At 41.2% G+C, this 13,915-nt stretch overlaps 1 protein-coding gene across 2 annotated transcripts in view; it reads left to right on the top strand.

Moving 5' to 3' along the window:
* tafa1 (TAFA chemokine like family member 1) overlaps positions 1–13,915 on the top strand; it is a 343,101-nt gene that overhangs the window by 195,159 nt on the left and 134,027 nt on the right. For both annotated transcript variants that reach the window (XM_012961982.3, XM_018089386.2), the window contains exon 3: positions 5,822–5,869. In XM_012961982.3, the coding sequence (XP_012817436.2) occupies positions 5,822–5,869 (48 nt within the window). The remainder of the gene's footprint in view (positions 1–5,821; positions 5,870–13,915) is intronic.

Here is a 13,915-nt window from a genome sequence, read left to right as displayed (position 1 = left end):
ACAAAAAAGATGAGGGTGACAAAAAAATTGTGCGAAAAATGTGTTTTGCAAATTTTCTTGCCGTTTCGCGAATTTTATGGCGAAGCGAAATGGGACAGATTCGCTCATCACTACTGTACATATATATATATTATATAATAGTTAACAATTAACTTCCTTGTAACCTCCGATAGCGCCTAAAGGCTGCAAACCATTCTAACCAAGGGTGAGGGGCCCCCCTGTTGTCCCTCCTAGGTGTGGCTTTTCTCCATAACTCACACCCCTTCCACCGGGCCCCTTCCATCACTTTGGCCTAAAGCTGGCCATACACGCACCAACAGAACCATACAATACGCAGTTTTGTACGATTTTTAGACTGTGTGTTGGCGAATTATTGACCCGATAATTTTGGTACCATGGTGATTGGTCGTTTAAAATCTGAACAAGTATGGCCACCATAACCCAAGTTAGGCCCTAAAATTCAGAGCCCTATCACAGGCTCCCCCCCCCCCCCGAGGGGAGCCCCTCCTGCTGTGACTCCATACTAGCACCACCCCCATGTGGGCGGGAGCTGTTTAAGATAAAAGAGAATGCCCCCTTTACTTCCTTCCTTCTTTAACCCCTTGTGTCTTAAACCTTCTTAACAGGTAACCCAGCAAACTTCAACCCCCCATAATTCCCAACACCCTCCTTCCTAGGTCTGTCAGGGCCCTGTAAACTGGGTCATAAAGGGTACCTTTGAATTAAAGGGGAGTTCAAAAGACCACTGACTTTTTAGCATAGTATGGAACTGCCCAGGCTAAAGATTTCGCCTTATTTAGAGGTGTAAGCTTGTCTACAGACATTTTGAAGTTCTAGATTATCAGCCTTATATTGAGTCACCTTGGTCCAGAACCGCCTAACTAATAGCATAACGTATATATTGTAATCCTGAGTCAATTTGCAACTGGTTTTTGTTTTTTATTAGTAGTGGTTTTTCAGCTATTTAGATTTGTGTTCAGCAGCTTGGGATATTAGCAGCTACCTGGTTGCTAGGGTCTTGTTTACCTTGGCAACCAGCCACTGGTTTGAACAAGAGACTGGAATATGAATAGGAAGGGGCCTAAATAGAAAGATAAGGGAAAATTGTAGCCTGAGAGTGCAATGTTTCTTTTGGCTGCTGGAAAAACTATATAAAACAAAAAATAATGAAGACCAATTGCAAAGTTGCTAGGAATAGGACATTCTAGAATATTTTAAAAGTTAACCACCCCTTTAATAATAAAAATGGGCTATACCCACACTCCATAGTGTCTGTATTTTTGACCTTAGGTTTAATTGTATTACATAGGATGTGAACTCTGATAACACCATAGGGAACAACTCTTTGAAATTTGAAAAAAGTATATTTACAAGAGTATTATCCCTTAAACAGCGCGGTTGCTTTAAAAGACAATAACTCTGCGCCACTTTCCAGAGAGAATTGTTCCCCGGCCCAAGTTTAGAAATAAAAAAAAAACAATGGCTGCCAATCACTATAAAGCAGGGAAAGGGAATACACGGAAGGTAGGGTCAAGGACACAAAATAATGTTGTCTCAAAGTAATTGAACAGATAAGAGCACTCGTGAAATCATTGCAGCCTGTTTGTCCGCTGTTAGCAGTCTGAATTGTGATCAGTCCTCAGATAGGTGATGCTCTGGGCCCCAAAGGGACACTAATGTGATAGCAAGATCTCGCCCAGAACATTCCGTCTGCTCCATGACAAATGCTTTTATTGTTAGCGATGGTTTGAAGAGTAAGTGGAAAAGAGAGGGCATTTGCCATGGGACCCAAGAACTAAAGGCCTCTTTTTGATACATTAAAGGGGAACTCCACCCAAAAACAACTTAATCTTTTTGAAAAGTAAACATTTACGGTCTCTACAGTGTCGGACTGGGGCCCCAGGGACCCACCAGAAAACCTTAGACCATGGGCCACTCTCCAAGCTATTTTTCATCTGCTCGTTACTCAGTCTCCATATTTTCCTAGTTTTTATATCTTTACATTCCATAATCTATTCTTCTATATATTTAATTTTTTGTTCCCATAGAATTATAAAGAATAACCATGAATTAGGCCAAATGTCTAGGAGCAGGAGGGCCCACTGACACCTGGGCCCACCGGGAGTTTTCCTGGTATCCTGGTGGGCCAGTCCGACACTGGGTCCCTATCACATTCACATACAATAGGGGCAGATTTATCAGGGGCCAAGTTACCTGCCTGTATGTCTTTGGAGTGTTGGGGAAGAACCAAGAGAAACCCCACAGAGACACAATGGGGAACATACGGGGGGTCATTTATTATGTGCAAAGCAAGATGTAAAGTGCAAAAATGTTGACAATCTACTCTGTTTTTATCATTTTTTGCACCCTATTCTGCACATACAAGGTCTCTGCACTCCCAAAATAAGCATTAGGCAGCACTGTATTCATGAGGTGCGGATGGGGCGGGGCAGTTATGTAGGTATAACCCTCCTACCCCCAACATGCACAAGTAAAGGACCCCATACACGTTAAGATTCGCTCGCTTGGAGAGATCGCCAAGCAAGCGGATCTTCACCCGATATCCCCACCTACGGGTGGGTGATATCGGGGAGCGTGTAGGCTAATTTGATCGTTTGGCCCTGGGGTCGGGCAGGCCCCTCGTTTCTGGGACTTTAAGGAAGCACTGGCAGTCTGGAACAGAGCTTGGTACTTATTCCCTGCTCTATGGCCAACTGGTGTTGGTCACTGCTTCTAGCGCCAAACTGGAAACCTGACCTGAGGATCCTGAACGCAATTATATTTCAAAGGAGCATGTTTTAAACCAGTGATCCCCAACCAGTGGCTCGGGGGCAACATGTTGCTCCCCAACCCCTTGGATGTTGCTCTCAGTGCCCCCAAACCAGGGAGTTATTTTTGAATTCCTGACTTGGGGGCAAGTTTTGGTTGAATACAAACAAGATTTCCTACCAAATAAAGCCCCTGTAAGCTGATAGGGTGCATAGAGGTTCCCTAATAGCCAATCACAGCCCTTATTTGACTCCTCCATGAACTTTTATGGTGCTTGTGTTGCTCTCCAAGTCTTTTTACATTTGACTGTGGCTCACAAGTAAGAAAGGTTGGGGACCCCTGCTTTAAACCCTTAGTGCGTTTGCACTTGACCCGTGTGGGGTCACAAAAATTACCCCTACAATCTCCTTGAAGATTGTGCCCCAGCTGTAATTGAACCTAAGACTGCAGTGTTGTAGGGCAGGAATACTAACCACTGGGTCACCATACACCCATGACTAGTGTCTACCATAGCCCACTGCTAGTATAAGGTGGCAGTAGGGCAATTTTGCATAAATGAGCCCCCCTCCAAGGCATCTGGTGGGCATTAAGGTCCCACAAATTTGCTTTGATCTCGTCAGTGTAACAGCTGACCCTCTCTATCGATATCGCTCCATTTACTGCGGTTCCGATTCATTACCGAAGTCACCGATTCCATGATCCGTTACTGAGGTCTCGTTGTTGTGTTGTTCGAGTCCTGAGGGCCACAAAATAAACCAGGCGTGAAATGCAGGTTTATTGTGTTATTTATAATATTAAAAGCATTGAGAATAGCGTTGGCTTCTGTGCCATAAAAAAGCTTAGTTTCCACCGCTGCGTTTGGCTTTTTGCTCGGTTTTGGCAGATTTCCATCCACTCTCCAAGGGGGTTGTAGAACCTTTTTTTTTATTTTTAAATGTATTTTGCAAATACCTAAATGTGTAAAGTTCTACAGTCGCAGAATGAAATGAGGAGTCAGACATGATTTTATTAAGCAAGTAGCTGAGCGCCAAGTGCCGTCGGTTTTGCGGTTCTGCAGTTTTCTAAAGGAATCTTGGTATCATGAGAATTGCTCGGCACAGCTGGCAGTCAGGGGGTTAATCTTTAAAGGGGACCTGTCACCCTAAGAAATAATTCCAAATCCTTTTGTATCATGTTAGTTGAGCAAAATAAACTTTACTTACACTGTATAAATTATTTCATTTTGTTTCCCTTTACTCTTGGAATTTACAATCACAGCCAGCAGGCCGGCGCCATTTTGTGGACCCTGTTATTAAGGCAAGCTTTGTCTTGCCCCCAAATCTTATGCATTTGCCGTCTAGGTGATATCTAGGAAGTGCTGAATGGAAAGTGAAAGTAATTGCAATTAAAAATCTGAGCTGTCAATCATATATTGCCTGCCCTGCCTCTATGCCTTCAGCATAGAGGCGGGGCAGGCAATATATGATTGACAGCTCAGATTTTTAAATACATTTATAACAGGTATGGATAATTTAATTAAAAAAAGAATTTGGGTTTTATGTTTAATTTTTAAAAGACTTTTATTATACAGTGTTTTATGTTTTGGTGACAGTTCCCCTTTAATGTTGCATTTGTATCATAAATAGTGAGGGTGTTCTGTTGATGCTGGGGGGGGCAACCACATCAGGTGACAAAGGGGCACTGCAATCATTGGCTATTGCCAACATGCATATTGGGTGTCTGCTTGGCTCTTTGTCATCTCTTAAGGTACCCATACACCTTCAGATCCGCTCACTTGGTGATGTCGCCAAGCGAGTGGATCTTTTCCTGATATCCCCACCTGGGTGATATCGGGCAAATCCAGGCTAATTTGGTCATTTGGCCCTGGGGCCAAACGATCGAATTAGAACAAAGGGAGTAGGAGAAGTTGGATCGAGGACTGCAACAAGCTGATGCGGTCCCCGATCCGATTAAATTTTTTAACCTGCCCGATCGATATCTGCCCAATTTCAGGCCCCTACATGGGCCAATTAGCTTCCGAATCGGTCTAAGGGACCTATATCGGCAGCTAGAATCGGCCCTTGTATGGCCACCTTTACTATGTGACGTACAGATATAAAGCCTAATTTGCTTTGTTTACCCCTGTTTGTGGCAAAAATGAATAAATCGAGCCCTAAGTGAGTTTTGAACATATCTTAGATTGTCAGTGACTGTCAAGAGGGGTCATTTGCAAAGACCAGGTGAGCAAAATTGCAATAAAACCACCATATTTTGCCCCCTACCCATCTCTAAACAACATTTGAATGCATACATTGGGAAGCATAAGTGGCGCTTTTTACCTAGCACCAAATTTTCCACCCACTGCTTGGTACAGAGAAACCCTAGGGCTCATTTGTGAAGGTACTTGCGTCAAACCGCACTGCTTGCACTCGCAGCCACTGCCTTTCTATTCCGAATTGAGATCTGTTGGGCCTTCAGACACAGAGGAACCATGGAGATACCACCACCTCTGGACCAGGGAGTAGTTCCAGCACCCTGTGTAAATGGGTGTAATACCCTTGCGTCTAAAGAATAAGGTGCATATCAACCAGACTTCAAAAACATTAACCAGCAATTGCATCTACTGCAACTCCTCTTGTTACCTCAACGCTGCATTATGGAAAAAAAAAGCCATGGTAATTGCACTTGAAATTGATCTTCGCTCCCTGCAGTTGCGGATGTAAATGAGCCCTCCTGTCTCTACTTTTGAAGCCCTTAGTGCTCTACCACTTGCGTCCTGGGTCATAGTAAATTACATCTCAGCTGTCTGACTATATCATAATACTTAGTAAGGCATCCACTTAGCGTGAGCGTATGAAAACGTAATTGCTGGCTCCTCGTGGGTTCAACACCTTCATCCCGCCCCTGAGCAGCAGGTCACACATCTGATTCTGCTAGCTGGCTCTATATTAATAATAATAATAATAATAATAATAAGTAATATGCTGATATAAATGACTTTACTCCTGTATTCACTTGATGATTCTTTGCATGTCTATGGGCTGACTGTAACGTGCCTTTATTTGTTTTATAGGATTTACTTCAGGACACTTCCCCCATCACAGGAAACTGGGAGAAATAGGTAAGTTGGAAAATATTAATGTCATTTTTTAACAACACTTTCTAAAGAGAAAGTGCATTCTTTCTTAAATCTTAATGTAATCCTTGGTCTCCTAGTTACTCAGATTCCGAGGGTCTCTTGTATCAAGTGATGGCCCTTGGTTTTGCCTAGGAAATAAAAAAAGGACTTGGCCGCCATGGTCACAGCAAAAAACTTGCACTCGTCAGTCGAGTGGTTCTCAAATTTCCCACATTTTTTGCCATTTTTCGAATTATGTAATGATAGGCACTAAGTTTGCCCAGGAGCAGTAACCCATGGCAACCAATAAGATGTTTGCTTTTAAACAGGTGACCAGTAAATACTGCCTGCTGATTGGTTGCTATGGGTTACTGCTTCTGGGCAAACGTTGTTCCTTTTATAACATTAACCCTTATAAGTCAGACATATATATACACAGGTATAGGATCCCTTATCTGGAAACCTGTTATCCAGAAAGTTCCGATTTACAGAATGGTCTTCTCCAATAGACTCCATTATAAGCAAATAATACTATTTTTTACAAATGATTTACTTAGTTGATCCCAACTAAGATATAATTACCCCTTATTGGGGCAGAACAGCCCTATTGGGTTTATTTCATGGTTAAATGATTCCCTTTTCTCTGTAATAATAAAACAGTACCTGTACTTGATCCCAACTAAGATATAATTACCCCTTATTGGGGCAGAACAGCCCTATTGGGTTTATTTAATGGTTAAATGATTCCCTTTTCTCTGTAATAATAAAACAGTACCTGTACTTGATCCCAACTAAGATATAATTACCCCTTATTGGGGCAGAACAGCCCTATTGGGTTTATTTCATGGTTAAATGATTCCCTTTTCTCTGTAATAATAAAACAGTACCTGTACTTGATCCCAACTAAGATATAATTACCCCTTATTGGGGGCAGAACAGCCCTATTGGGTTTATTTAATGGTTAAATGATTCCCTTTTCTCTGTAATAATAAAACAGTACCTGTACTTGATCCCAACTAAGATATAATTACCCCTTATTGGGGCAGAACAGCCCTATTGGGGTTAAATGATGTTTAACTGATTTTTTTAGTAGACTTAAGGTAAGGAGATCCAAATTACGGAAAGATCCCTTATCCGGAAAGCCCCAGATCCCGATTACCTACATCTCTTATTACCTACAGTATATATATATATATATCACACAGTAACAACGTTTTTTTTTTTTTGGCTGATCCCTGCGAAGACAAATATCAAGCACAGAAGTGCAGATAAACTGGGCATCATTAGTATCAGCACCGAGTTCTCCTCGTTAGGAGATACTCGAAATAAACCAGCAAAGCCATCTTGTTCTAATGCTTATTATAGTTAATCCCAAAGCACAGTGCGTGAGATTTAAAGTATATAAAAGGGGATTGTGTGCATTATAGCCCCCTAATCACAGCACAGGAGATTGAGAGCATTATAAAGCCCCAGCCGCAGGGCACGAGCCGACTGAGAGTATTATTAGCCCCCAGATGGGACTCGGCTCATTATAATCCTCCAAGGCAAAGTGGAAGGAATGTGACTTCCTGAATTACGAACCCCCAAGCACATTATATAAGGACTGGATACATTATTAACACTGTGCCCAAATACAAACAGTCAGGCTGAGTGCATTGCAGTCGCTCCCAGGCTACTAAAGGCAAATGGTACCAACCTCTCAACTCCTTTACATAAGATGGGGCTAAGAATGATTCAACAAAGGGTCGGAATGGGCCAGCGGGACAAAAACCCGATGGGCCCTGCCAACCCAGAACCGATCCCTGCTGGGCACTTCGGGGCCCTCAGGTCCCCCTCTTCCGACACATCTAAGTATGCACACTTGGGGGAGGGGTTTGGGTGAGTAGCAGGGGCCCGGGGTGGGGACCATGGCGGGGGTCCCCCAGTCCAACCCTGCCTTTACATTAACTTTTAGTATGTACAGGTATAGGACCTGTTATCCAGAATGCTCGGGACCAAGGGTATTCCGGATAAGGGGTCTTTCCGTAATTTGGATCTCCATACCTTAAGCCTACTAAAAAAAAATCAATAAAACATTAAATAAACCCAATAGGGCTGTTCTGCCCCCAATAAGGGGTAATTATATCTTAGTTGGGATCAAGTACAGGTACTGTTTTATTATTACAGAGAAAAGGGAATCATTTAACCATTAAATAAACCCAATAGGGCTGTTCTGCCCCCAATAAGGGGTAATTATATCTTAGTTGGGATCAAGTACAGGTACTGTTTTATTATTACAGAGAAAAGGGAATCATTTAACCATGAAATAAACCCAATAGGGCTGTTCTGCCCCAATAAGGGGTAATTATATCTTAGTTGGGATCAAGTACAGGTACTGTTTTATTATTACAGAGAAAAGGGAATCATTTAACCATTAAATAAACCCAATAGGGCTGTTCTGCCCCCAATAAGGGGTAATTATATCTTAGTTGGGATCAAGTACAGGTACTGTTTTATTATTACAGAGAAAAGGGAATCATTTAACCATGAAATAAACCCAATAGGGCTGTTCTGCCCCAATAAGGGGTAATTATATCTTAGTTGGGATCAAGTACAGGTACTGTTTTATTATTACAGAGAAAAGGGAATCATTTAACCATTAAATAAACCCAATAGGGCTGTTCTGCCCCCAATAAGGGGTAATTATATCTCAGTTGGGATCAAGTACAGGTACTGTTTTATTATTACAGAGAAAAGGGAATCATTTAACCATGAAATAAACCCAATAGGGCTGTTCTGCCCCAATAAGGGGTAATTATATCTTAGTTGGGATCAAGTACAGGTACTGTTTTATTATTACAGAGAAAAGGGAATCATTTAACCATTAAATAAACCCAATAGGGCTGTTCTGCCCCCAATAAGGGTTAATTATATCTTAGTTGGGATCAAGTACAGGTACTGTTTTATTATTACAGAGAAAAGGGAATCATTTAACCATTAAATAAACCCAATAGGGCTGTTCTGCCCCCAATAAGGGGTAATTATATTTTAGTTGGGATCAAGTACAGGTACTGTTTTATTATTACAGAGAAAAGGAAATCATTTAACCATGAAATAAACCCAATAGGGCTGTTCTGCCCCAATAAGGGGTAATTATATCTTAGTTGGGATCAAGTACAAGGTACTGTTTTATTATTACAGAGAAAAAGAAAAACAGTTTTAAAATTTTGAATTATTTGATTAAAATGGAGTCTATGGGAGACAGGCTTTCCGTAATTCGGAGCTTTCTGGATAACGGGTTTCCGGATAAGGGGTCCGATACCTGTAATAGAATGCCCTATACCTAGCAACTTTGCAGTTGGTCTTCATCATTTTCTTTTTTAGAGTTTTCAAACTACAGTATTTGCCTTTCACTTCTACCTATTTCCAGCTTTCAAATGGGGAAGGGGGGGGGGGGGGTCACTGAATCCAAAAGCCAAAAACTATTGCTTTGTGTGCTTACACAGTTATCAATATTGTTACTCTTTATTACTTATCTTACTATTCAGCCCCTCTTATTTTTATATTACAGCCTTTCATTTAACCCACTGCCTGGTTGCTAAGGTAAACATGACCCTAGCAACCAGATAGCTACTGAAATTCCAAACTGGAGGAATTCAATTGCAAATTGCCTAAGAATATCAATGTCTACTTCATATTAACAGTTAATTTAAAGGTGTACAACCCTATTAATACTAGAGATGGCACAAAGTGCATTACACACCTATGTACATGAGATGGGAACCCCCAGCCACAGAGGTTCATGGTTTCGAGCAAATAAAACTGGAGACTTTAACTCCCTGCTAGACCTCAAGAATGAATGTGCAAGCTCTGCGAGCTCCTACTGTTTATGATAAATTATGAGTGTGGCATTTAAACAGATGGCTTTGTACCGATATAGCCAGAGTCACCCTCTACAGCTATAAAAAGAGAAAGCAATCTGTTTCTTTTAACCGCTGCTACACTGTGAGCTTGTAAGTCCAGCCTTCTGATGCATGTCCATTGTTATAATGTATGTATGTATGGCATTCTGTGCCTAATGTACCCACTACTGCCAGCTACAAAGGAACAGATGTCAGCAAGGAGCCATGACTGTAATATATGAATATATACGGCTGAGTTATACAGGGAACTCTGAGTATCACTCATGTATTATAAGGGATAATGTACCCCCTATTGTAAATGATAAGGATATTAGCAGTCACTGAGGGGTTCTGTGCCCATATAAAGGCACAAGGCTGCAGGCTGAGTTATACAGGGAACTCTGAGTATCACTCATGTATTATAAGGGATAATGTACCCCCTACTGTAAATGATAAGGATATTAGCAGTCACTGAGGGGTTCTGTGCCCCCCATATAAAGGCACAAGGCTGCAGGCTGAGTTATACAGGGAACTCTGAGTATCACTCATGTATTATAAGGGATACTGTACCCAATCCATTCCGCAACCATGGTTTCAGCACTTTTATGTTATCATTGAGCAAATGGGTAAATGGGTTTCACTACCTATCTATCTGAGCTCTCAAAAAATCTGCTGTAATGGCCAATTTGTATAGTGTAGTGTGGAGCCAAATTACTTAATGATTTGCCTGTTCAGATGTTGGGTTAAATGGGCGATTCTGCCAATCTGTTTTCAGCTTTACTCAGCAAAAAAAGCCAAGCAAACATCGTAACTACTCCCTAGCCAATGGGATCAAAGCCAAATAGGCTTCTACTATTGCTTAATGCCCCCAACCCCTTACTGAAACTGTTTCATGTATATGCCTCTACGTATGTTTGGAAATGTTACTCAGTGATGGCAAATACAGTAGATAGGTGCAAGAAAGGCTGGGGTGTAACTACTGTACAGCAGACCCTTCTGCCATGGAGGGGGGGGGGGGGGGGGGGGGAGGATTGAGAGCACAGGTTATACAATTTAAAGATAATAAAAAATGATTTTTAAACTTTTTGGGGGTTTTTTCTGCCCCCCCCCCCACCCCAAATTCTCATGTGGTTCTTACTACACCTGTTAAAATCAAGATAATATTATGATATATATGAGAACTTTATACTTTTTATTAACATGCCCCAGTTACAAATTTCCGTTTCCTCCATCCAAACCTTATTTCACTAATTCTAAAGCCCCGGCAGAAAAATCCAATCCGAACGCAGGCGTTAAATTAATAAGGGACTCTCCAGTGAATTGAGATGTGATTTAACCTACTAGGTCTGTACTTGTAAATTGAATATGTTCATCCTGGAGGGCTATACAGGATCTGAGAAGCGCAGCTACCATTTTATATGGCATTCTATGGATCCTATCAGCCCTCAGCAGTAGGTGGTGCTGGGAGTTGGACTCCAATAATAACTAAAGGGCCATGGGTTGGGTTATAGCAGTGATTCCCAACCAGTAGCTCAGGGGCAACATGTCGCTCCCCAACCCCTTGGATGTTGCTCTCAGTGCCCCCAAACCAGGGAGTTATTTTTGAATTCCTGACTTGGGGGCAAGTTTTGGTTGTATAAACGTGTAGGCTGCCAGTCCACATAGGGGCTACCAAATAGCCAATCACAATCCTTACATTTTACAACAGGGGGTACTTTATTTATTATATTATACAAGTTTTAGTGAGTCATGTGACCTGTATATGCTTTTATATGGTCTTGGAACTCCTCGGGGACTTATAATATCCCTATATGTTACAATAGGGGGCACTTTATTCCCTCTATATTATAAGGAACTCCTCGGGGACTTATAATATCCTTATATTTTACAATAGGGGGTACTTTATTCACTATATATTATAAGGAACTCCTCGGTGACTTATAATATCCTTATATGTTACAATAGGGGGCACTTTATTCACTATATATTATAGGGAACTCCTCTGTGACTTATAATATCCCTATATGTTACAATAGGGGGTACTTTATTCACTATATATTATAAGGAACTCCTCTGTGACTTATAATATCCCTATATGTTACAATAGGGGGGACTTTATTCACTATATATTATAAGGAACTCCTCGGGGACTTATAATATCCCTATATGTTACAATAGGGGGTACTTTATTCACTATATATTATAAGGAACTCCTCGGGGACTTATAATATCCCTATATGTTACAATAGGGGGCACTTTATTCCCTATATATTATAAGGAACTCCTCAGGGACTTATAATATCCCTATATGTTACAATATGGGGTACTTTATTCACTATATATTATAGGGAACTCCTCGGGGGCTTATAATATCCCTATATGTTACAATAGGGGGTACTTTATTCACTATATATTATAAGGAACTCCTCAGGGACTTATAATATCCCTATATGTTACAATAGGGGGTACTTTATTCACTATATATTATAAGGAACTCCTCGGGGATTTATAATATCCCTATATGTTACAATAGGGGGCACTTTATTCACTATATATTATAAGGAACTCCTCGGGGACTTATAATATCCCTATATGTTACAATAGGGGGTACTTTATTCACTATATATTATTAGGAACTCCTCTGTGACTTATAATATCCCTATATTGTGCAACAGGGGGTACTTTATTCACTATATAAAGTATTACTGTTGCCATCTTGCCCTTCTGCCATGCCACTATCTTGCCTTCTGTTCCCGTCTTGTCCTACTGTTACCATGATGACTTACCATTACCATGTTGCCCTGTTGCCTTCACCTTGCAATAACTAGACCAGAACAGAATCCCCAGTTAGTTTGTCCTGTGGCTGTTTTAATGGGTAAAGTTTGAGGTCACTATAACTTAGTTTGCTATTTCCCTTTGTATCTGCCTAAAGGAAAAATCTAAATGGTCAATGTCTATTTCTTTCCCTCCTTAGATTGCCCTTGCTTCTATATAGGTGTTAGCAACTCAGCTTTCAGTTTCAGCCTCCATTCCTGCCTATCTAGTGTCAATTTGTTATATCCCATAAGGATCCAATAGTACGTACTTGGGCAGAATATGCATTTTATGATTCCTAACCCCTTATATCAGGGATCCCCAACCTTTCTTACTCATGAGCCACAGTCAAATGTAAAAAGACTTGGAGAGCAACACAAGCACCATAAAAGTTCATGGAGGAGCCAAATAAGAGCTGTGATTGGCTATTAGGGGCCTCTATGCACCCTATCAGCTTACAGGGGCTTTATTTGGTAGGAAATCTTGTTTTTATGCAACCAAAACTTGCCTACAAGCCAAGAATTCAAAAATAACTCCCTGGTTTGGGGGCACTGGGAGCAACACCCAAGGGGTTGGGGAGCAACACTTTGCCCCCGAGCCACTGGTTGGGGATCACTGCTTTATATAAATGCCAAATGCCTTAGTAACCTCAGCCTGGGCAGAGAGGTGCAATAAAATTCTAGGTGTAAGCAGCATCCAGCAGGAGCAGTCCCCTACGTTTGCTCATGGACCCTCCCATCCCATAAAACTATGCCAGTAGAGATATATCCAGATACTTAACACAAACAAGTAGTAAAGTGTAAGTGGCTATTAAATGAACAATCTTTGCAGTATCATGTGGATATTTCTGAATAACAGGAAAACGACAGCCTCATCAAAATCCCCCCCCCCCCCCCAAAAGACTCAATAAACGTGTTAAATATTCCTTAGCAGTAAGTTCTAGGCTGTTGGAAATTTCCGTGGAGGTTTTTTCTCTTTTCCCTAGCCAATAAGCCCCTATGTGTGATGCATCTGCTGCTCCTGTAATCTAATACCCGGAGCTGTGACTGTCAGAAGCCGATATAATAAATGGGGGGTTTAAACTGGGGGAGGAAAGGTGCTTATTGGTTTACTGAGACAGCAGAGAAGGAAATGGTGAATAGGCAATAAAATCAAGGTAGAAGGCTTACAAATATTACACTACTAATAACTGAATTATATTGAACTGTAGCGCGCTGTGCGTCTTAATAGATAAGTGACTGACTCATGAGACTTCTGGGGCACCGTATGGATATTATACTTTATAATAAGCTGTCTTATTCTATTAATAACAATTAGGGATGTTCAAATCTGTTGCAATATGGCGAAAATTTGC

This window comes from Xenopus tropicalis, chromosome 4 (genome assembly GCF_000004195.4).
Source record: "Xenopus tropicalis strain Nigerian chromosome 4, UCB_Xtro_10.0, whole genome shotgun sequence".
NCBI classification, from domain to species: Eukaryota; Metazoa; Chordata; class Amphibia; order Anura; family Pipidae; genus Xenopus; species Xenopus tropicalis.
This window is presented reverse-complemented; position numbering and strand designations above follow the sequence as displayed.